Source organism: Salvelinus fontinalis, chromosome 22 (assembly GCF_029448725.1).
Source record: "Salvelinus fontinalis isolate EN_2023a chromosome 22, ASM2944872v1, whole genome shotgun sequence".
NCBI classification, from domain to species: Eukaryota; Metazoa; Chordata; class Actinopteri; order Salmoniformes; family Salmonidae; genus Salvelinus; species Salvelinus fontinalis.
This window is the reverse complement of record NC_074686.1, coordinates 28,182,485-28,208,104: the sequence shown is the minus strand read 5'-3', so window position 1 is coordinate 28,208,104 and position 25,620 is coordinate 28,182,485. Positions and strand designations below refer to the sequence as shown.

Below are 25,620 nucleotides of genomic sequence, written 5' to 3'. Positions count from 1 at the left end.
AAGACCCAGAGTTTACTCTGCTGCAGAGGATAAGTTCATTAGAGTTTCAAGCCCAAATAAATGCTTCAGAGTTCAAGTAACAGACAACTTCAACTGCATGAAGCAGGTCTTCATGGTCAAATTGCTGCAATGAAACCACTACTAAAGGACACCAATAAGAAGAGACTTGCTTGGGCCAAGTAACACGCAATGGACATTAGAACAGGTGGAAATCTGTCCTTTGGTCCGAGTCCAAATGAGATTTTCCAACCGCTGTCTCTTTGAGACGCAGAGTAGGTGAACGGATAATCTCTGCATGTGTGGTTGCCACAGTGAAGCATGGAGGTGGTAGTGTGATGGTGCTTTGCCTGTGACAGTCTGATCTAAAAAATATATTCAAGGCACACTTAACCAGCATGGCTACAACAGCATTCTGCAGCGATATGCCATCCCATTTGGTTTGCGCTTAGTGGGACTATCATTTAAAAACAAACAGGACAATGACCCAGCAGACCTCCAGGTTGTGTAAGGGCTATTTGACCAAGGAGGAGAGAGATTGAGTGCTGCATCAGTTCACCCGACCTCAACTCAATTGAGATGGTTTGGGATGAGATGGACCGCAGTGAAGGAAATTCAGCCAACAAGTGCTCAGCATTTGTGGGAACTCCTTCAAGACTGTTGGAAAAGCATTCCAGGTGAAGTTGGTTAAGGGAATGTCAAGAGTTTGCACAGCTGTCATTGGGGCAAAGGATGGCTACTTTGAAGAATCTGAAATATATTTTCATTTAACACTTTTGGGTACTACGTGAATCAATGTGTTATTTCATAGTTTTGATAACTTCACTATTATTCTACAATGTAGAAATCAGTAAAAATAAAGAAAAAGCCTTGAATGAGTAGGTGTCCAAACGTTTCACTGGTATTGTATATTAAATCATGCATTGAACTGCATCCATCTATTCTACCAAAAATGCCAGATTTTTTTTTTTTTATAACTCTTATGAAATAGGTTTTGAAGCATCAACTGGAATTTGATATTTTTGACATGCAGTACAGAAAGTATAAAATAACCTTTGACTTACTCCACATTTTGTTAGATTATAGCTTTAATCTAAAATTATTATTTTTTAAATCCCCTCAATCTACACACAATACCCCACAATGAAAAAGCTAAAAACAGGTGTTTATATATTAAAAAAAAGAAATCACATTCAAATCAAATTTTATTTTATTAGTCACATGCACCGAATACAACAGTGAAATGCTTACTTACGAGCCCCTAACCGACAGTGCGGTTTCAAAAAATACAGATAAGAATAAGATAAGTATAAAGTAATTAAGGAGAAGCAGTAAAAAAATAACATACAGGGGGGGTGCCGGTACAGAGTCAATGTGCGGGGGTACCGGTTAGTCGAGGTAGTATGTACATGTACGTAGAGTTAATTAAAGTGACTATGCACAGATGACAGAGTGGCAGTGTTGTGGAGAGGGGGGCAGTGTAAATAGTTTGGGTAGCCATTTGACTAGATGTTCTAGAGTCTTATGGCTTGGGGGTAGAAGCTGTTTAGAAGCCTTTTGGGACCTAGACTTGGCGTGTCGGTACCGTTTGCCATTTGGTAGCAGAGAAAACAGTCTATAACTAGGGTGGCTGGAGTCTGACAATTTTCAGGGCCGTCCTCTGACACCGCCTGGTATAGAGGTCCTGGATGGCAGGAAGCTTGGCCCCAGTGATGTACTGGGCCGTTCCCACTACCCTCTGTAGTGCCTTGCGGTCTGAGGCCGAGCAATTGCCATACCAGGCAGTGATGCAACCAGTCAGGATGCTCTTGATGTTGCAGCTGTAGAACCGTTTGAGGATCTCAGGACCCATGCCAACTCTTTTGTCTCCTGAGGGTGAATAGGCTTTGTCATGCCCGCTTCACGACTGTCTTGGTGTGCTTGGACCATGTTAGTTTGTTGATGATGTGGACACCAAGGAACTTGAAGCTCTCAACCTGCTCCACTGCAGCCCCGTTGATGAGAATGGGGGCGTGGCTCGGCCCTCTTTTTCCTGTAGTCCCCAATTATTTCCTTAGTCTTGATCACGTTGAGGGAGAGGTTGTTGTCGGTGAGCAGGCCTACCACTGCTGTCTCATCTGCAAATGTAATGGTGTTGGAGTCGTGCCTGGCCGTGCAGTCATGAGTGAACAGGGAGTACAGGAGGCGGCTGAGCATGCATCCCTGAGGGGGCCCCTGTTGAGAATCAGCGTGGCGGATGTGTTACCTACCCTTACCACCTGGGGGCGGCCCGTCAGAAAGTCCAGGATCCAGTTGCAAAGGGAGGTGTGTAGTCCCAGGGTCCTTAGCTTATTGATGAGCTTTGAGGGTACTATGGTGTTGAATGCTGAGCTGTAGTCAATGAATATCATTCTCACATAGGTGTTCCTTCTGTCCAGGTGGGAAAGGGCAGTGTGGAGCGCAATAGAGTCCGCATCATCTGTGGATCTGTTGGGGTGGTATGCAAATTGAAGTGGGTCTAGGGCTTTTGGGATGATGGTGTTGATGTGAGCCATGACCAGCGTTTCAAAGCACTTCATGGCTACAGATGTGAGTGCTACAGGTCGGTAGTAATTCAGGCAGGTTACCTTGGTGTTCTTGGGCACTACGGTGGTCTGCTTAAAATATGTTGGTGTTACAGACTCGGACAGGGAGAGGTTGAAAATGTCAGTGAACACTTGCTAGTTGGTCAGCGCATGCTCGCAGTACACGCCCTGGTAATACCTCTGGCCATGCGGCCCTGTGAATGTTGACTTGTTTAAAGGTCTTACATCGGCTGCGGAGAGCGTGATCCCAGTCTTGCTGTACGGCTTGTGCTTGCATGTTTGTGTTACTTGCCTCGAAGCGATTATAGAAGTAGTTTAGCTCGTCCGGTAGGCTCGTGTCACTGAGCAGCTCAGCTGTGCTTCCCTTTGTTGTCTAATGGTCTGCAGGCCCTGCCACATCCGACGAGCGTCAGAGCCGGTGTAGTACGACTCAATCTTAGTCCTGTATTGATGCTTTGCCTGTTCGATGGTTCGGAGGGCATAGCAGGATTTTTTATAAGCTTCCGGGTTAGAGTCCCACACCTTGAAAGCAGCAGCTCTAGCCTTTAGCTCAGCACGGATGGTGCCTGTAATCCATGGTTTCTGGTTGGGGTATGTACGTACGGTCACTGTGGGGATGACGTCATCGATGCACTTATTGATGAAGCCAATGACTGATGTGGTGTACTCCTCAATGCCATTGGAGGAACCCCGGAACATATTCCAGTCTGTGCTAGCAAAGCAGTCCTGTAGTTTAGAATCTGCTTCATCTGATCACTTTATGTATCTAGTCACTGGTGCTTCCTGCTTTAATTTTTGCTTGTAAGCAGGAATTAGGAGGATAGAATTATGGTCAGATTTGCCAAATGGAGGCCAAGGGAGTTCTTTTCCCTCTGGTAGCATTTACATAAGTATTCAGACCCTTTACTCAGTACTTTATTGAAGCACCTTTGGCAGCGATTACAATCTTCTTGGCACACCTGTATTTAGGGAGTTTCTCCCATTCTTCTCTGCAGAGCCTCTCATGCTCTGTAAGGTTGGATGTGAGCGTTACTGCACAGCTATATTCAGGTCTTTCCAGAGATGTTCAATTGGGTTCAAGTCCGGGCTCTGGCTGGGCCACTCAAGGACATTGAGACTTGTCCTGAAGCCACTCCTGCGTTGTCTTGGCTGTGTGCTTAGGGTGCTCAGGAGCTCTGTCCTGTTGGAAGGTGAACTTATCCCCCAGTCTGAGGTCCTGAGAGCTCTGGCGCAGATTTTCATCAAGACTCTCTATATTTTGCACCGTTCATCTTTCCCTCGGCTTTGACTAGCCTCACAGTCCCTGCCGCTGGAAAAACATCCCCACAACATGATGCTGCCACCACCATGCTTCACCGTAGGGATGGTGCCAGGTTTCCTCCAGATGTGACGCTTGGCATTCAGGCCAAAGACTTCAATCTTGGTTTCATCAGACCAGCGAGAGTCTTAAGGTTCCTTTTAGCAAACTCCTACCAGGCTGTCATGTGCCTTTTACTGAAGAGTGGCTTCCGTCTGGCCACACTACCATAAAGGCCTGATTGGTGGAGTGATCTATTTAAGAATGATGAAGGCCAATATGCTCTTATGGACCTTCAATGCTGCAGACATTTTTTTGATACCCTTTCCCAGATCTGTGCATCGACCCAATCATGTATAGGAGCTCTACGGACAATTCCTTCGATATCATGGCTTGGTTTTTGCTCTGATGTGCACGGGCAACTATGGGACCTTTTATAGACAGGTGTGTGTCTATCCAAATCATGTACAATCAATTGAATTTACCACAGGTGGACTCCAAGTTGTAGAAACATCAGGGATGATCAATGGAAACAGGATGCACCAGAGCTCAATAAGGCTCCATGGATTGACTAGGAATTGAAAAACTATGGTTGAAAGAGAAGGGGCGAAAGGAGTGGCTAATAAGTCTGGCTGCACATCTGACTTGATGCAAATTGATATGTGCAACGAACAAAAAAAAATTATAAACTCTTACGAAGCCAAGATCAATGATATAAAGAATGGGGGAAAAAATGTCATTTAAAGTAGGCAAGTTATGTGCATAAAGACAAATTCAACTCCATCTTTCATCGAATCAGATGGCTTATTCATTACAAAACCATTTGATGTTGCCAATTATTTTAATGATTACTTCATTGGCAAAGTGGGCAAATGTAGGCAGGAAATGCCAACAATGAACAATGAGCCATCGTATTCATGCATTAAAAAAAAGAATGAAAGAAAATTATTGCAAGTTTGAATTTTGTAAAGTAAGTGTGGGAGAGTTGGAAAAATGATCAATAATAACAAACCTCCTGGCATTGACAACTGAGAGAAAGCTACTGAGGATGGTAGCTGACTATAGCCACTCCGGTCATAACTTTAATCTGAGCCTAGAGAAGAGTCTTTGTCCTCAGGCCTGGAGGGAAGCCAAAGTAAATCCAGTTATCCTAGAGTGGTAAAGCGGCCTTTACTTGTTCTAACAGCAGACCGATAAAGTTTCCTGCCAGCTCTTCGCAAGCTGTTAGAGAAGAATGGTTTCTGACCAAATAAACTCTGCAAAAAAATTAACGGCCCTTTTCAAGGACCCTCTCTTTCAAAGATAATTTGTAAAAATCCAAATAACTTCCCAGATCTTCATTGTAAAGGGTTTTAACACTGTTTCCCATGCTTCTTCAATGAACCATAAACAATTAATGAACATGCACCTATGGAACAGTCGTTAACACACAACAGCTTACAGACGGTAGGCAATTATGGTCACAGTTATGAACTGAGGACGCCAAAGCGGCCTTTCTACTGACCCTGAAAAATACCAAAAGAAAGATGCCCAGGGTCCCTGCTCATCTGCGTGAATGTGCCTTAGGCATGCTGCAAGGAGGCATGAGGACTGCAGATGTGGCCAGGGAAATAAATTGCAAAGTCCGTCCTGTGAGACGCCCAAGACAGCGCTACAGGGAGACAGGACGGCCAGCTGATCGTCCTCGCAGTGGCAGACCACGTGTAACACCTGCACAGGATCGGTACATCACACCTGCGGGACAGGTACAGGATGGCAAAAACTGCCCAGGTTACACCAGGAACGCACAACCCCTCCATCAGTGCTCAGACTGTCCGCAATAGGCTGAGAGGCGCTGGACTGAGGGCTTGTAGGCCTGTTGTAAGGTAGGTCCTCACCAGACATCAATGGCAACAACGACCATCGCTGGACCAGACAGGACTGGCAAAAAGTGCTCTTCACTGACGAGTCGGAGTTGTCTCACTGGAGGTGATGGTCAGATTTGCATTTATCGTCGAAGGAATGAAAGTTACACCGAGGCCTGTACTCTGGAGCAGGATCGATTTGGCGGTGGAGGGTCATCATGGTCTGGGGCGGTGTGTCACAGCATCATCAGACTGAGCTTGTTGTCATTGCAGGCAATCTCAACGCTGTGCGTTACAGGGAAGACATCCCCCTCCCTCATGTGGTACCCTTCCTGCAGGCTCGTCCTGACATGACCCTCCAGCATGACAATGCCACCAGCCATACTGCTCATTCTGTGCGTGATTGCCTGCAAGACAGGAATGTCTGTGTTCTGCCATGGCCAGCGAAGAGCCCGGATCTCAATCCCATTGAGCACATCTGGGACCTGTTGGATCAGAGGGTGAGAGCTAGGGCCATTCCCCCCAGAAATGTCCGGGAACTTGCAGGTTCCTTGGTGGAAGAGTGGGGTAACATCTCACAGCAAGAATAGGCAAATCTGGTGCAGTCCATGAGGAGGAGATGCACTGCAGGACTTAATGCAGCTGGTGGCCACACCAGATACTGACTTCCTTTTGATTTTGACCCTCCCTTTGTTCAGGGACACATTATTTCTGTTAGTCATACGTCTATGGAACTTGTTCAGTTCATGTCTCAGTTGTTGAATCTTATGTTCATACAAATATTTACATGTTAAGTTCGCTGAAAATAAAAGCAGTTGACAGTGAGAGGTCGTTTCTTTTTTTGCTGAGTTCGCAATGCTATTCCTCTAAACAAATGAACAGACTTTCAGCATGCTTATAAAAGAAGGGAACTCAACATGTACTGCACTGACAAATGACTGATTGGTTGAAAGAAATTGATAATATGAAGATTTTGGGAGCTGTACTATTAGATTTTAGTGCAGCCTTTGATAATATTGATTTGAGTATTCCGCAACAGTACCGCCGGGCAGCTCTCTAGGACCTCTACCCTTTTCTATTTTTATCATTAACCTGCCACTGGCATTAAACAAAGCATGTGTGTCCATGTGTGCTTCAACCATATACGCATCAGCAACCACAAGAGTTGGTCAGTTTTGGAATGGGTGGCCAGTAATAAACTGGTCCTGAACATCTCTAAAACAAAGAGCATTGGATTTGGTACAAATCATTCTTTAAGTTCTAGACGTCAGCTGAATCTGGTAATGAATGGTGTGGCTGTTGAACAAGTTGAGACTAAATTGCTTGGCGTTACCTTCGATTGTAAACGGTCACTGTCAAAACACGTAGATTCAATTGTAAAGATGGGGAGAGGTCTGTCCATAATAAAGACATGCTGTGCTTTGACATCACACTTCAAAAAGCTCAGAAGGCTCTGGTTTTGTATTATCTTGATAATTGTCTAGTCGTGTGGTAGAGTGCTGCAAGGAAAGATTTAGTTAGTTACACTGCAGCTAGCCCAGAACAGAGCGACACGTCTTGCTCTTCATTGTAATAAGGCTGATAAAAACCATGCATGTCAGTTTCTCTTGGCTAAGAGTTGGGGAGAGCCTGACTGCATCACTTCTTTTTAGAAATCCCAAATTGTTTGCATTGTCCTCTTGCACACAGCTCTGACACACACACTTACCCCACCAGATATGCCACCAGGGGTCTTTTCAGTCCCCAAATCCAGAACAATTAAAAAAAAAAAAGCGTACAGTATTATATAGAGCCATTATTGCATGGAACTCTGTTCCATTTCATAGCTCAAATAAACAAACATATTTTTAAACCCCTGATAAAGCACCACCTCACGTCCCAACGTCTCTCCCCTATTTGACCTAAATACACTGCTCAAAAAAATAAAGGGAACACTTAAACACAATGTAACTCCAAGTCAATCACACTTCTGTGAAATCAAACTGTCCTCTTAGGAAGCAACACTGATTGACAATAAATGTCACATGGTGTTGTGCAAATGGAATAGACAAAAGGTGGAAATTATAGGCAATTAGCAAGACACCCCCAATAAAGGAGTGATTCTGCAGGTGGTGACCACAGACCACTTCTCAGTTCTTATGCTTCCTGGCTGATGTTTTGGTCACTTTTGAATGCTGGCGGTGCTTTCACTCTAGTGGTAGCATGAGACGGAGTCTACAACCCACACAAGTGGCTCAGGTAGTGCAGCTCATCCAGAATGGCACATCAATGCGAGCTGTAGCAAGAAGGTTTGCTGTGTTTGTCAGCGTAGTGTCCAGAGCATGGAGGCGCTACCAGGAGACAGGCCAGTACATCAGGAGACGTGGAGGAGGCCGTAGGAGGGCAACAACCCAGCAGCAGGACCGCTACCTCCGCCTTTGTGCAAGGAGGAGCACTGCCAGAGCCCTGCAAAATGACCTCCAGCAGGCCACAAATGTGCATGTGTCTTCTCAAACGGTCAGAAACAGACTCCATGAGGGTGGTATGAGGGCCCGCCATCCACAGGTGGGGGTTGTGCTTACAGCCCAACACCGTGCAGGATATTTGGCATTTGCCAGAGAACACCAAGATTGGCAAATTCGCTATTGGCGCCCTGTGCTCTTCACAGATGAAAGCAGGTTCACACTGAGCACATGAGCACATGTGGCAGACGTGACAGAATCTGGAGACGCCGTGGAGAACGTTCTGCTGCCTGCAACATCTTCCAGCATGACCGGTTTGGCGGTGGGTCAGTCATGGTGTGGGGTGGCATGTCTTTGTGGGGCCGCACAGCCCTCCATGTGCTTGCCAGAGGTAGCCTGACTGCCATTAGGTACCGAGATGAGATCCTCAGAGCCCTTGTGAGACCATATGCTGACACATGCACATTTGTGGCCTGCTGGAGGTCATTTTGCAGGGCTCTGGCAGTGCTCCTCCTTGCACAAAGGCGGAGGTAGCGGTCCTGCTGCTGGGTTGTTGCCCTCCTACGGCCTCCTCCACGTCTCCTCGTGTACTGGCCTGTCTCATGGTAGCGCCTCCATGCTCTGGACACTACGCTGACAGACACAGCAAACCTTCTTGCCACAGCTCACATTGATGTGCCATCCTGGATGAGCTGCACTACCTGAGCCACTTGTGTGGGTTGTAGACTCCGTCTCATGCTATCATTAGAGTGAGAGCACCGCCAGCATTCAAGTGACCAAAACATCAGCCAGGAAGCATAGGAACTGAGAAGTGGTCTGTGGTCACCACCTACAGAATGACTCCTTTATTGGGGGTGTCTTGCTAATTGCCTATAATTTCCACCGTTTGTCTATTCCATTTGCACAACAGCATGTGAAATTTATTGTCAGTGTTGCTTCCTAAGTGGACAGTTTGATTTCACAGAAGTGTGATTGACTTGGAGTTACATTGTGTTGTTTAAGTGTTCCCTTTATTTTTTTGAGCAGTGTAGTTTGTGTGTACGTATTGATATGTAGGCTACATGTGCCTTTAAAAAAACGTATGCAGTTCTGTCCTCAAGCTGTTCTTGTCTATTAATGTTCTGTATAATGTCATGTTTCGGTGAACCCCAGGAGTAGCTGCTGCCTTTGCAACAGCTAATGGGGATCCTAATAAAATACCAAAAATGTCAAGTCATAGAAAAGGGTCTGAAAACCCGTTTTCGCTTTGTCAATATGGGGTAGTGTGTGTAGAATAAAAAGTAATTTTTTGTATTATATTTTAAAAAAAATCTGTTTTAGAATAAGGCTGTAAAGAAACAAAATGTGGATAAAGTAAAGGGGCCTGAATGATGATTGTTTCATATCTACAAAGTAATTAAAAGGCTGTCACGTGTCTATGCATGTGTCAACTCACAACTTGGTGTCGAGGGCCTCCTTTTGCATGATCTCCATGATGGTTCTGCAGGCATTGGAGCAGCCCTCTGGGGTGGAGTGGACCGTGATGGGCTTCTCTGCCGCTCCCGCATTCTCCTTCCTGTGGATGTCGATCCTGGTGAGGTGCAAGAGAAAGATGAGGTTAAATTTTAAAAAAAATAACTAGGCAAGTCAGCTAAGAACAGATTCTTAATTACAATGATGGCCTACCTCGGCCAAACCCAGATGACGCAGGGCCAAATGTGCGCCGCCCTATGGGACTCCCAAACACGGCCGGATGTGATACAGCCTGGATTCGAAACAGGGACTGTAGTGGCGCCTGTTGCACTGACATGCAGTGCCTTAGATTGCTGCGTCACTCGGGAGCCCAAGTTTAGAAGGGAAGAAACGCATTGTTTTTGTCACCTTCTAAACAGCTAGAGTGTGCACAGCCCGTCTGCCGGTTACGATACCGGCTGGTCTCATACTATTCCCTACCGGAGATTGAGGTTCAATCCCAGTGTCCACCCTTCCTACTGGCTTAATCCCACAGAATCACTGAAGATGGGTGAAACTGTTAAAGTCCATCTTTTTCAACTTGAGATGCCTTAAGAGGGTCACATCAATTGGTAGGCTGAGCCTAAATCAATAGAGTATGATTATTTCTGTGGGAGTGAGCTTTATATTGCCAAGCCAAGAAGGGAATCATAAAATGTATTTACATATGGTCATAAATCAGGTCCAAGTTCAGTAGCCAAATATTGTGGAAAGTTGCAGATAGAAACGTATTGAATAGTGCCAAAGTAATGACTAATTCTACATGTAAAAGAGGGGTGTTTAACCTACATGCTGCATTTCTATCTGAACATTGCACAACATTGTGTCCTGCAGAACGCACCCCAGCAAACTGTTTGGTGTATACTGTGTACATGATCAGGGACATAGTCCTACTTTGAGTGTGTCTGTTTGGTGATGTTGCGAATGGTGGCTCCCTCCTTGCCGATGATGGCTCCTACGAACTGCGTTGGGACGAGTATCCGCAAGGGGACTTCCGACTGCAGTTTGGGGCGTGCCCCCAGGCCCGGAGAACCTGAGCGGGGAGGGCCACGGGGGACAAAGCCCCTCCTACCCCCTCCCAGAGGTGGGATGTCAGCGGTGGCCATCTCGTCGGGGATGTACGACACCTTCAGGGCAAAGTTCTCCATCAGGAAGCCATTCAGCTTCTCCATCGCCCTGGCAATCACACAAAGAAACAGTCAGTCACTGTCACAGCATTGATCATAGAAAGCTTTCCGTCACAGAGAAGGAGACACTTGCTTGATACTGACGCAAGTTTAAGATTTTATTTTCTCTCTATACCGCTACTGAAACAAGATCTTGATTAAGGAATTACAAGAATCAGGTATATTATTGCATGGCTGGAACAAAACTTGCTCTACAAGGCCAGGACAGATCTGTGAACTGCTCCGAATTCATTTTCATACACCGGCCACGCCCACTTTATCAGGAAAAGCCGGCGTTCCACAGGCACCAGAGGGCAGCAGTGAGCTAGCATCTCAGCCAGCACGTTACTCAGCCAGCAGCAACTAATTAGACATGACTGCTTTAGTGGGTGATATATAATAGTGTAAAACACTAAACACAAATTTAGTTAGACTGCCCTTGCAGAATGACAAAGAAAAGGAGGGTAGGTAAGTAGGTGTGTGCTTACTGTCTAGCCTGGTCCTTAGCACCGTATCTGACGTTGACCACTGCAGTGTCTGTGTCTGTATTTACTGTAAGGAGAGCATAGACTCAACACCCAAAAACACACAAGGCGATACAACTTTATACACAAAACAATCCGACTTGAACAAATACCTACTAGTCACATGCTCACACACACACTGCAGAGACAAGACAAACAGACATGCTAAGGAGTGTGTGTATGTGTGTGCGTAAGCACCTACGTGTTGTGTGCGCGTACCTTGCTCGCAGTTCTCCACTGTGCCATATTGGGCCAACATGCCATCCAGAACCTGACCCAGAACCACAGGAAAGAGTGATTAGAACCAGAGCAGAGTTGTGTTAGTGTCTTTATCACACCATCATGGAGGCCCAAACTGGCTTTCTGATGAGTACAGTTCAGTAAGTAAATAAAAGATGGTCACATCCCCCAGATAGGTGCAGTGAAATGTGTTGTTTTACAGTGTCGGCCAAAGTAGTAAGGCGCCCAAGAAGCAAATTAGGGTAAGTGCCTTGCTCAAGGGCACAGATTTTTCACCCCCAGCCAACAAGGTATTTGATCCAGCGACCTTTCACTTACTGACACAGCGCTGTAAACGCCAGGCTACCTGTCGCTCTTGTCCGAGCCAGAACGGCCAATAGGGCAGGAGCCGCTCTCCTCTTTCTGTAGCGTGAGGCAACTTGATGTACAAGCGGCCAGGAAACAGCAAAGCAATGGACGGCCGTCCTATCAACTATGACCAGAACGTCGGCTGTCAATTTCCGTTAACTTCTACATGTTGAGTGATCACCTGCTGGGTGTTGACCAACACACACCCTGGGGTGAACTTTTCCATAGGTACAGATCTAGGATCAGATTCCCCTTCCCCAATCCTAATCTTAACCATTAGTGGGGGGAAATAAAGTGACCCAATATCCGTGTCTAGGGACAATTTCACTCCAACACACCACATCCCAATGAACAGCACATAGGTCTGTCATGATCATTTACCAGAGGGTTCTACCTAAGCAACTTACAGTTAAGGGCAATTTCACAGTAACAGATTGATGCAGAGAATAAAGTGTCATTCAAAAACGATTGCAAAGGTAAACAAACCATACAACCAAGGACTACCTTTAAATTCCACAGAACATTTTACAAAAACATTTACTTAGAATGCAGATGCAAGGCCTCCCGGGTGACGCAGTGGTCTAGGGCACTGCAGCGCTAGCTGTGCCACCAGAGACTCTGGGTTCCCGCCCAGGCTCTGTCGCAGACGACCGCGACCGGGAGGTCCGTTCTTTCTTGCACAGTGTTTCCTCCGACACATTGGTGCGGCTGGCAAAGTTGGCACAATTGGCCTAGCGTTGTCCGGGTTAGGGAGGGTTTGGCCGGTAGGGATATCCTTGTCTCATCGCGCACCAGCGACTCCCGTGACGGGCCAGGTGCAGTGTGCGCTAACCAAGGGGGCCAGGTGCACGGTGTTTCCTCCGACACATTGGTACGGCTGGCTTCCGGGTTGGAGGCGCGCTGTGTTAAAGAAGCAGTGCGGCTTGGTTGTGTTTCAGAGGACGCATGGCTTTCAACCTTCGTCTCTCCCGAGCCCGTACGGGAGGTGTGGCGATGAGACAAGATAGTAATTACTAACAATTGGATACCACGAAAATGGGGAGAAAAGGGGGTAAAAAAAAATTTTAAGAAAAGAATGCAGATGCAAAGTTGGTTAACAGAATGGTGTCATTCTGTTACCAAACGTTGCAACTAAACTGTTCAACGCTTGGTGTCATCCTGTGATTCAACTAACTGGCCCATCAATACCACTCAGAGACCTGGGGCCGTATGCATCAAGCATCTCAATAGGAGTGCTGATTTAGGATCAGTGTAACCTTTAGATCACAATGAATAGTATTACATGGACAGGAGGTACATGATCCTAGATCAGCACTACTTCCTCAGATGCAAGGTCTTCCTACTTTTGGATGAATCACACCATTCAATTACATTCTCAAACAGGAGAAAGAACGTCCTAAATTGTGTTCATGAAGCTTGATTTCCCCACATTATCAAGCTGAACTGATCTTTATTCACTTGTGAGTCCATAGAGAAAGTTGGGGGGGGGGGGGGGATTGATTTGCTTTTTATTAGAGGGACAAAATCAATGTCAGAGCCAAACCAATCTGGCAACCTGCCCAAATCAGGCAAGCACAGGATTTGAATTATACAACGAGATAAAATGTTCTCCTCTTCCAAGTGCAGTCATGAGGGAGGGAACGAGAGGGCGAGGTATCCAAACGCAGCATACAGGCTGAGGACATCCAATCATGCCCAGGCTTACTGGAAGCCACACCCACAAGAGCTCAACCCCCCTTTCTGACCAATCAGCTTCCCTCCTGGTCCTCTTTTTCTCCCAACCCACATATCCCCTTCCCACCCGCCCCTGAGCCATCTCAAAGTCTTTCCATTGGCTGTTCCCAGCACTGATACAACATTCCCAGTGGGGAGTAGCAGCTCCATGCTCACTGGCAGCCACGTCTGTCCGTCTCCAGGGTCCAGCCAATGAGAATCCAGGACATTCAGGAAAGGGTGGAGTGCATTCCTGCAGGAAGCAGTGGTTGGATTGGGGGGAGGGGCGGAACAGGAGTAATGCTACACATTCTGTGAGTGTCTGTCCGTGGCACATGTAGGCGAAACAGAGCAGGCCCACCCACCCAAAGCAAACTAGAGCTAGCCTAGCGAACATGCTACCATTGTTCTCTGCCTGCATGGCTTTGTGCTGAGGCACACGTTATCTCCCTAATAGGATACAAGGTCTCCTTTACATCAAAGACTTTGTTCGGTGTCCCCCCTACATTCCAACCCTACCACAACCGCAGGTTGACGTTCATTGTCATGATTCTTGTCCTGGAGGTAGAACGGAGAAATCTCCCCTTAGAAAGGCCAGCTGCGGAGTCAAAATTGGCTAGATTGTGAAAATGTGTGACCTACAATTAGCTTTTTGTTCTTAATTTAAAGGTTAGGTTAGCAGTGAGGTTAAGGTTAAAATCTGATTGACTTTGTGGCTGTCTCAGCTCGTGACCACTATATACAGAGCTGCCTCCAGAACAAGATTCATGACGGAAAAAGCTAACTTGCACCATAACCGCCTCTGGTCCAAAAGCCATCAGCTAGCCAACATGCTATATACATGCTACCAACCACAAAAGGTTCAGTCAATTTAGAACAGAACACTCAAAAGGGTAGAGGCTTGAAAACAGTCATACTTTAGCCTATACACAGAGTTTTGAAAGTTAGAATAGCCTTTGTCCATCAACTGTATTCCAATTGGTCAAATTGAGACATGAAACAGCCCTTTGCTAAAGTAGATTTTGCCTGTGACAGACCCACTCCATAGAGGGGTTGGGTTAAATGCAGAAGACATTTCAGTTGAATGCATTGAGTTGTACAACTGACTAGGTATGCCCTTGCACTTTCTCTTATTTAGAATGCAAGCAGAAATAATCAAGGATTAAGAGGTCAATAACTGATATGACTCACAATGAATGTGCCGGCTTATCAATTGTTTTTTTTGTGCTCTCCAAACAAGACAATTGAAGGCTAGTATAAATCCCATTCTGAAGGCACTATTGTAGGTCATCTTATATTATCCAATCGACACATTGAAATTGAATGGTGTGTAAGTGGTGTCCATGTAATACAATTACGCCAAATCTGTATAGTTCCCATGTCCGGCAGAGTACATTCCTTTTGTTGTTGTAAGTGCCCTTTAATGTCGCAGACTTCCATCTACTTTGCATTCCCCTCAAACATCCCCTGCCCCCCATACCTCTACCCTGTCTAGTGTACCCATGTGAAAGAGGTACAGTAAAATTGTCCATGAAAATCATAATCAATCCTACATGTTAAAACAATGAGTTTATGTTCACTGACAATGCTTTTATAATAGTCTCCCTCCAATACTTTTGGGATATTCAGTCATTTATGAACATTTTATCTGTTGATTTGTGAATACTGTACATGCTTGCTAGTTACTGTACATGTCTAGCATGGATATTCATGTCCCTTTCAGAAGAAGACAGCATAAAGGGCAGCACAGCATCCGTATGGATGTTTCTCCTGTCATTATCAGGTATGTCATGGGCTGCAGTTCACTAGTAGGTCACTGGCCTACAAGGCAATCCTCTGGGGTAACACCGACTATCACAGCTCCATTGATTACATACATACATGGCATGACAACCAATAAGTCTCTAGCAATGAAACAGATTTGAGCTTAAAAGCCTGTCCTATGTTTGCTTTATGAAGGTACTCGCTCACTCCCTTAATGAGTTGTTCTGACCGAAATAGTCCCCTTAAAAATCGACTGCTAAATGACTAATGGTAGACTACACTGAACAAAAATATAAAAACGCAAGATGCAACTACTTCAAAGATTTTACTGAGTTAGTTCATGTAAGGAAATCAGTCAATTGAAAAATTCTTTAGGCCCTAATCTATGTATTTCACATGACTGGGGAGCCAGGCCCGGCCACTGGGGAGCCAGGCCCGGCCACTGGGGAGCCAGGCCCGGCCACTGGGGAGCCAGGCCCGGCCACTGGGGAGCCAGGCCCGGCCACTGGGGAGCCAGGCCCGGCCACTGGGGAGCCAGGCCCGGCCACTGGGGAGCCAGGCCCGGCCACTGGGGAGCCAGGCCCGGCCACTGGGGAGCCAGGCCCGGCCACTGGGGAGCCAGGCAGACGATCCTGCATGTGAAGAAGCTGGATGTGGAGGTCCTGGGCTGGCGTGGTTACACGTGGTCTGCGCTTGTGAGGCCAGCTGGACGTACTGCCAAATTCTCTAAAACGATGTTGGAGGTAGCTAATGGTAGAGCGATGAACATTCAATTCCGTTAACAGCTCTGTTTGACATTCCTGCAGTCAGCATGTCAATTTGCACGCTCCCTCAAAACTTCAGCCATCTGTGGCATTGTGTTGTGACAAAACTGCACATTTTAAGAGTGGCCTTCTATTTTCCCCAGCACAAGGTGTAATGATCATGCTGTTAAAATAGCTTCTTGATATGCCACACCTGTCAGGTGGATGGATTATCTTGGCAAAGGAGAAATGCTCCCTAACAGGGATTCCTCACAAAATTTGAGAGAAAAAAGCTTTGAGCATATGGAACATATGCAGATCTTTTATTTCAACTCATGAAACCAACACTTTACATGTTACGATTATATTTTTGTTCAGTATAATATGTGTCCTAAATGGCACCCCATGAAACCTGCTCAAAAGTAGTGCACTACAAAGGGCCATTTGGGGCGCAACCCAACTGTAAAGTACCATAATGAGACAGCCAGGAGAAAACTGAGACCTGCAATATCAGCCTCAGTTCTTAAGAACTAACTAGCGGAAACAAAACTAAAAAAGGACCCAAAGATGGCAAAGAACCTGTTCAGTGGACTTGTTTGCACCCAGTAAAAAGGCTTACTTGCACTTCGTGTTCAAAGCATTTAACGTGTGTTCCTATTGAACAGGACCCAGTATAGTGAGAGAGCCAAAGCTTTACCAACGGACCAATTAACACTTACCTCCCACTGCATATGAGGCGGGATGTTCCTGATCTGCAGCTTACAACTCCTACATGAAGGGAGAGAAAGAGGGAGATAAAGCGAGACAGTTAGCATCAGTTGGTTGGGCTAAAGGACAAGGTGTCCCATTGAAAAAAATTCAGCAGGCTAGTAAGTGCCTCCTTCCATCACCCTGTGCTCGGAGAGGTGTACAAGTTGTGGGCATGACTAATGTTTAATACCACTCCCAAAGCCAGCGGGTGTGCACCAGAGGGAGGGATGTAAGGAGAATTCAAGGGAGGGAAGCAGTTGCATTGTTGGACGGGTGGTTCGATGTGGAGAAAATGGTATGATCTTGTTTGAAAATTAAAATATATGAGACGGATTGGGACAGAGGGAGCGCATGGCAAGGAGAGGTAGGGAGGAAGAGGAGGAAGGTAAAAGAAGGAGGTGAGAAAAGGGAGGGGGGGGAGCGCAAGGACCAGAAAGGAAAGGCGATAGAAGGACCGAGAGCGAGAAGAGAGAAAAGGTGAAAGGCAGAGGAGAGCATAAAGGAAGAGAGTGAGCGAGGGAGTGCAGAAAAGGGAGGGATGCCATGCCCATGGAAGAGGGAACCTCCACTAGCGGTATCTTAGCAGAGAGAACAGATGACGGGGATTCAGAGTGGAAGGAGCGCTGACATCGCAGGCAACAGCAGCACAGACTCTGCTACCAATTACTGCACTGTAAAACTCTGGTTAAGGGCACAGCCAAAGATGCTTGTTGAATGTATCTGTATTTCCTATGCCTTCTCAATGCGAGTCGTACGCCGACGCTCCATATCCATACAATTTCCATCCACGCACAAAAAGATCAGACGAGTTTAACTTTTGACGGGCCGATGGAAAAGAGGAGCAAACGCACGGACCAAAATTAATCCGTTCTAATTTGGTGTCCCTTCTCCAGGGATCAGTCTGGCCAAAGACTTGGCGTCCAGAATGCCCTGTATTTCAAACTCCATACAGCCAATTGTTTTCACATTTTGAAGACTTTCAGTTCAACAATGAAACATTGTGAATACCAAGGACTCAAATATTTTAAGAGCTCATTCAGATGCTTGGTTGGACTTGTGAATTGTAACACACACTGTAACTAGTCTGTGGACATACACACTTCAAGACTAATTTGGTGTACTTGTGACATGTTCCATTAAGGTGTTGGTTTAGAACTGGGAGATTATATCAATGTGGGAGAAGTGGCCAGGCTGCTCCAAAGGCCACTGCCTATTTACACACACACACAATGTTCATGCAGCTGGGAGTTCCAGTGCAAACTATGACCCCTACACACACACACACACACACACACACACACACAGCGTATACCGAACATAAACCTAACCCTTTCCGGAACCTTCTCCCACAAACATCTACACGAGAGATAATCTACACCACAAAACACAACTAATCCCTTCCACTAGGACCAGTCAATGGGTAAAAGCACAATGTTGACCAGGAAATGAAGATGTGGGATGATTTAAAAGGAGATGTTAGAAACCTTTTGACTTGACGAAGACTTCTGTTGAAGTGTAAACATTGCGTTTTTGGGGTCAGGACTAAAGCATTGCGGCCCATCAATCTTCCTGTTAAATAGACTATACATTTGAAATACAATGATTTTACATTCAAATTGAACACACGCTCTTCAACTTCAAGAGCTGAAAATTAACTGGCAGCCATTTAAGCTATGCAAGTCAATGTTTTTTTCTCTCCATTAGATTGGCTCAACTTCTGCGTCCTCTCTGGCCTGTTGGGCGAGAGGGAAAGTGAACAAAAATGCACTTGTGCGAAATTACTCCGCCAAATCACACCTCACCAGGCAAAGAACTTTTACAGGGTGGAATCCCAAAATAAATGTAGAAAGTGATAAAAAATAATTTGCTAGTTGTGCAAGACATTTTAGAGATAAAAGAATAGTAGTATATTAGCATATTGTTTTTAAAGTTTCATTGCTTTTCTCCGAGTAAGCATCTGATTAAAAAGGGGGTGTAGCAGATAAAACTCTTCCATGAAGGACTCGGGTAAGATACACTTCTGCTTTCTAGCCAAAAGGAGGCTATTTATTTTATTTTACCGTTATTTTACCAGGTAAGTTGACTGAGAACACGTTCTCATTTGCAGCAACGACCTGGGGAATAGTTACAGGGGAGAGGAGGGGGATGAATGAGCCAATTGTAAACTGGGGATTATTAGGTGACCATGATGGTTTGAGGGCCAGATTGGGAATTTAGCCAGGACACCGGGGTTAACAACCCTACTCTTACGATAAGTGCCATGGGATCTTTAATGACCTCAGAGAGTCAGGACAACCGTTTAACGTCCCATCCGAAAGACGGCACCCTACACAGGGCAGTGTCCCCAATCACTGCCCTGGGGCATTGGGATATTTTTTAGACCAGAGGAAAGAGTGCCTCCTACTGGCCCTCCGACACCACTTCCAGCAGCATCTGGTCTCCCATCCAGGGACTGACCAGGACCAACCCTGCTTAGCTTCAGAAGCAAGCCAGCAGTGGTATGCAGGGTGGTATGCTGCTGGTGCTATGGAGGGGAGGACCGTCTTTTGTTTGCCTAATAACGAATTGACACTCTCCTTGACCACTTATCTGTTTCTGTGTCATGGAGGACGAAATACTTTTTCCCAAATTAGGGAAGGCTAATCAGTGAGACAAGTGTCTGCGTTTTGAACAGGCTGGTTGGTCTCAGGTCCCAGAGCACCAGCAATGCACACGTCGCTCATTCTGTACACATGACCCAGAGAGAAAGCACACTTAACATTGGAGCATTTATTTTTATGTCTGATACCTCAACAAACACACATCTGCAGGTTAGGTGTGAGAGCTTCCATGCATGCAGCACTAGGCTGCAGTGAAAACACATAGTAGGGGAAAGTTCAATGACATTTACACATTCTTTAACACCTACACTCAATCTGGAGGACCTTTCAACATGGTCACGACATCCCGGCCTCAAATGAATTGTATTAATTTATTTGGACCATAAAGATATTAATACATTCTAAAATGGTGAATAAAATAAAAACAATCCCAAAGAGCTTCCGAGAGGAATTCCAGCCCTTTCCGGTCTACTGTGCCATTTCTGGCTGATCCGGCCCCCTTTCTCCCTGTGTGTTTCGCTCTGCAATGCAGCGGGAACACCGTGCAAAATGTGCAAATGCACCAAGCACTTCCAAACGGATTAACCTATAGCTCGAAACATGGAGGAAGTCAGCCAGGGTATGGGGAAGAGAAGAGGGGGGAGAGGGGGTGGGGTGCATTCCCCAGTCCCTGCCTTAGATTTAGGAAAGGGGGTGGGTTGTAGGGGAAGTAGCCCTGTTACAGGGAAGGGTAACAAGGGCTCTCTCTGCCCTGTGGGGGTGGGGCTCCCGTTGCCATGGACACGAAGTCCACTGACAGAAATATGTAGGGGGAGGGGATAAGGGAGGGGGACCATGAGGGCTGGGTTGGCTTGTCATGTGACAGAGGCGGCCAAGGTTCCTTATTTACTTTTAAATTCAACTAACATTCTACACATTCAACGGCTCCGCCCCCCTCCGAATGATCATATCCCAGCTGAGATCTATGGACCTCTGCACCACCGTAGAGTGTGTGTAAAGCCCATAGGAGGAATCCGATGTCGAGCAACATGAGACCACCACATCCATGCTCATTCACGTCACTACCCACCCCCCCAGAACCCATCTTATCATACAATACTCATCAGAAATACTGACATCCAGACTAAAACCCCATCCAAGTCAGCACACACACTCCCAGGGCTGTGTTCAACACCCATCCATCCACACACATTGACTATTCAGTATGCAGGGGTTCTGAATGACTGAACTCAAAACTCCTCACTTTGCGCTGCACTCTTATATAGAGCCTCACATAGCAGAGTCCATTTTGCAGCAAAAATTGCTCAAATGTATAGTTTGACAGCTAAAAATACGCAAAATTGGTTCACTCAAGACATTTAAATCTGTGAAGACTTACACAGGTAAAAAAGCTAACAGCTTAATCTCCCTACAGCATGCTATCCAATGGTTATCTTGCAAAATAAGTCCACACTATCAGTGTTACTCACTCCGTGATAAGAATGAGCGAGTTGAGACATCTATTACCGCAAGCTAGGTGGGACAAGGGGCCACATTGCCAATTTCAGGCAACCCCGTGCTTCCATCCAAAATCCCTTCTTTACAGGTTAGGCCCCACAATGACCCCTGACCCCAAATTCTTTAATAAGAGCTGGGAGGTACTTCTCTTCACAAAGCCACAGTTATGGGTTAGAATGGCCACGGAAGCAAGCTTTGCTTTAACAACTACGAGTTTTTTTGGGCTGTTAAAGGAAGAGAGCAATGGGTGTATTTTTAGTTTAAATGACAATGTTTAGGATTTCTTGACCTACCCCCTTCCCCGTTTGTTGAGGAGAATATTGCAATTTTAGAATGCGTAAAAAAAATGGTGTCAAATAACTTCAGATTTTCCGGCCTGGTGTAAAAAAAAAATATATAAAAGGTCCCAAGACTAATAGTAAACTAGGTTCAAGTTGAACCATCTTCAAAAGCCAGACTGAGTTCAAATGTAATAACCCTGATGCATCAAGCAGCTTACTCCTCGGCCCTCGACCTGCCTGCCGCCCCATCCCCTACACATCAGAGTTCAGGCACAAACTGACCGCTATACACACACCCCTTTAGAGTGCTTAAATACAAAATTACACCGATTGGCACACCTCTCAAACCCTATTTTATACAGATGGGGGAGTTAATTTCCAATTAACTCAATACAACTATAGCTTTAAAAATCAGAAGTCGATGGGTGTCCTACAAACACTCACTAGTGCAGCTAAGAGTTAAACATTAAGATTCAGTAAATTTAAGCAATTAGTGAGACAATTATAAATAGCCAAAATATACCTATACGTCGCAGGCCCGACAATAATTACTCCCTTTTCAACTTCTTATGACCAAGCTACAGTTTTTACAATATGTAGGCCAAAGATGAATGCAGAAGTAGGACTATAACGGCGAATGGCACACTTGCACCAAAGCCTAGCCCTCTCCCACCATCTGCACCCCACCCCCACTCTCTCCTCCCACCCTGGAACCCTGTGGAGGACTCTGGGAGACTGCCTCCCTGCTCACACTTCCCCCGCCAGTTCAAAGGTTAAGTCGTGGTGATGGCTGAGCCTCCAGCTGATAATCAGCAGGCTGGAATGCAAAGACGGGCCCCAGTGGACACCCCAGTGTGTGTAATGGGCAGGATACTGTTCCCAGTTGCGCCTATAACCTTTCCTGTGGCAAAAGGGAGACATCACCTTTATGCCCCCCCCCCCCACTCACCGTTTTTTTGTAGGTGGAGGCTTATAGTGAAATGTAAGACATACTACTAACAATTGCCAGTGTGCGTAAACCTACACAGACTAATCATTTAGCAAAAAATAAGTAGCACCACTTTGGAAGGAGAAAGGTCAGCAAATTGACCAGAGTGATTTTATTTTTTTTATATTTTTTTTTAAATACCTTCATGATGATTCCATGCCAATAACGAGCATGCTAAAGGCATTCAATCCATTCAGGTGAAGGCCCTTGTCAAACATCAATAGGCCTAACCTCGACAATTCAATGCATGGTAATTTCAAACCATGCTAATAAATATGTCCACTATAATAAATTATAGAATGTCAAATATGTTCAGCCATTTTGTGCAGAACGTCAATAAAACAGATTATTTGATTTAGCAGGCCTAAATGGTCATATTGGCAATTATAAAAATCAATTCACTCAAACGTCACTTCCATTGTTCATTTTGAAACGTGGTTATCACATGCTTTATTCTAATTCCATACCAACCTAGCAGTAGCCACTGCATATAGCCCACTAACTAATTAAAAAGCATATTCATTTATAACTCATTAAAGTGCAATTTGGCGCCAAATCCTCTTCCTCCAAATTACACTAATTTAATTACTAATTTCAAATGACTGCAATTAAAATGCAAGAAGTTTAATAAATGGCCAAAATGTGTAAAGTGGCGGAAATCCTACACGCCACGCCGAATTGTTGCATTTCTTGTCCCGCTTCCACGTAAATCAGCACAGTATAATCCGTTTGACTGTGTACATGGAGCTACATGTTTTTTTTATCAGACCGTTTTTTCCCCCGTGACTAGGACCCAAACCGCCCATTCCTATCGCGTATGGGAGTCCATCTCGTGCACAACCTCAATATACGAGCGAAGGAGGGCGGAAGCGTGGGGCAGGCAGAGAGAATGACGGGCAGATCCTTCTCAAATGGACGACTTCAGAGTGCCTACCCTTCAGCACACACATATCCACACCTAAGGAGGCCCAGTAGGCCATTGCTGCATAAATAGCCCTACAACACTGGAGATGTGCACTAAACAGCCTAACCTCTTCCACAGATGGGTATGGTGTGTAAAATATTATTTTTTAAGTGGCCTCATTTTAGGTTGCCATAGGCGTGACGAGGTGACATCCCTCATGCCCTTAAAACTCAACCCCTACACACGCAGCCCAATATTTTCTGCTTTTTCCACAAAATAACAGACATTCCGCCCCTTCACTTCCTGCTGACGCTCCAAACCCACTGACTACACAATCACAAGACACAAATCAGACGACTTCAATCAAATAACGTTAACATGTTTCCATAAAAGGGTCATGGAAATATGTACAATTTGGAGGACAACAGCAGAATAAATTAACAATTTGGACATTAGGAGATTATAATCAGAATTTACCTTTGACGTTTAGGGACAGAGTGCTCCACCTCTAGGAGTTTTCCATGTAGGTCAACTTTACCTATAGTGAGGAGAATAAAAGCAATTTTAGTTCACAATTATTTTATTGCTCTTCAACTGTTCTCACAGGCAGCCAAAAGTAGGCCTCAACTAGCCTAGTTTATGTCCAAAAAGTCCTTGCACGAAATGTCTTTCAAATGAAATCGGTGGCACAATTGTATGACCATAAAAATTACAAATGTTCACGAAGTTAATATCAGCCAACGTGAATTCCAATTTGAAAAGGTTAAATATGGTAACTGTGACAAGTCCACGACACCTGAGTTAAATACGATAACATTTCGTAAAATGTTAGATATATTTCTAGATTGTGGCCTGCAGAATACCACTTTTTCCTCTCACATTTCGTACAGTTGTAGTTTCTAAATGTTACATATAACGTAATTTGGCAATGGTCTTACATTTCGTTGGCCTACATTTTACCAATACACAATGAAGCCACCTGGTGTGTCAGTATTAGCAAATGCACTGTTGTGTGCTACAATTTAACAAGTTAGGCCATACTTCCATTGCAACTTTGTTACTTGGTTGGTCATCGGAGACCGTGCAAGTTCAAAGGCGGCAAACAAAAGTAACAATACAACAGTTATATTTAGTTAATTTAATCTGAGTGATCCATGTTACACACAAGCCTACATTGAGCGGCCACTGCCTGTGCGCCCCATTGCTCTGAATGGCGCTACAATGGATAGGCGTTCTCTTCCTTCGTTCGTTCTGAAACAAGTTTCTTCACGGTTTTTGTAGTAGATTAAATTAGTGGTAACACTGAATTAATCAAAGACATGGACTTTCCTTATACGGTGTCAGGTACCAAGTGAGAGGCAAGACCAGCCTGGATACACCCCGGTCCAATTGGGCTCCATGCATCCATCTAAAGAGGTTAAAGTAAACCCGTAGCAATTTCCACAATTAAAGCACCCTTTACGCACCACTCGAACGCCTTTTTTAAAATGTCTCACCTGAAAGAATGTCGATGGCCTTCATTGCAATCTTTTCATCGGGGCAATCCACGAACGCATAACCAGTTTTGACGAGAAACGGACCACTGTGCGGAATCTTCCACTGCTCAAATATAGTTTCCAAGTCCTCCGCACTCGCCTCTTCACTCACGTTTCCAATGTACAGCTTATTCATGTTCTGCGCTGAAATGGACAACCTTTACGCAGAAGGTTAACCGTTATTTAATATCACGGGTGTGCAGTGTTTGGAGTCGCCAAAATCGCCTTACTACTAAACGGAGTGGTGGTGGCGGCGTGCTTCCCCCGGTCGTTCGAGCCACAGATATATTTGACGGGCTACCTCGTCGGTGTTTGCGCTTCCTCGCCCCTCTATTGCGCACAAAAAAATAATTATTTATTCCTTCTCTCAAAAACGATGGCGGGCTGGGTGAAAAGGAAATAACTACTTTTTTGTCTACATCAAACCCCCTTGGCCTAGAGAATGTCACACGTTAAGGTTCGCACCCGCCTCTGAATAGAAACCAAGAAAGAGAAGAGGTAAGAAAAAAAAAACGGATATTCCGGCTAATTTGAATGAGCCACGTGTTCAAACTACAAATCAACCACGCACGTGAAGAATCTCAGTTGCTCAATTAAGTGTTGTATTGGAAAAATGTCACGGGGACCATGGAGAGGGTAAGAGTGGATTGGTGTTGGGGGGAAACCTGGAGAGCTACGTGCGTTAAGGGATTCCGTGAGAACCCAGTGTATATTTTACTAGAATCACATTTGTGTGCCTTTCTCTGCAAACCCTCGCTTCCTATTGGTCGCTGGTCGAAATAGTAAAACGGCAGTGGGCTCACGCACGCCCATAGCAGGGGAACAGCAGTGTTGCGGGGGCTTGCGCGCACGCATGCGAACCTTCGGTGGGTGTAGGCCTACTGTATGGAACAAGTATCTTGGAGGAGGTGCCATTCATAATTTAAATCGTAC

The 25,620-nt window shown here is 45.4% G+C and overlaps 1 protein-coding gene across 2 annotated transcripts in view; it reads right to left on the bottom strand.

Annotated features, from left to right (window-relative positions):
- The window catches only part of igf2bp3 (insulin-like growth factor 2 mRNA binding protein 3), a 38,962-nt gene extending 13,569 nt beyond the window's left edge, over positions 1 to 25,393 (bottom strand). For both annotated transcript variants that reach the window (XM_055877048.1, XM_055877049.1), the window contains exons 1-7: positions 24,649 to 25,393; positions 23,630 to 23,690; positions 16,852 to 16,900; positions 11,544 to 11,595; positions 11,289 to 11,352; positions 10,529 to 10,810; positions 9,579 to 9,713 (exon numbers count right to left, since the gene is read on the bottom strand). In XM_055877048.1, the coding sequence (XP_055733023.1) occupies positions 9,579 to 9,713; positions 10,529 to 10,810; positions 11,289 to 11,352; positions 11,544 to 11,595; positions 16,852 to 16,900; positions 23,630 to 23,690; positions 24,649 to 24,823 (818 nt within the window). In that variant the 5' untranslated portion in view covers positions 24,824 to 25,393. The remainder of the gene's footprint in view (positions 1 to 9,578; positions 9,714 to 10,528; positions 10,811 to 11,288; positions 11,353 to 11,543; positions 11,596 to 16,851; positions 16,901 to 23,629; positions 23,691 to 24,648) is intronic.
- Positions 25,394 to 25,620: the final 227 nt, after the last annotated feature.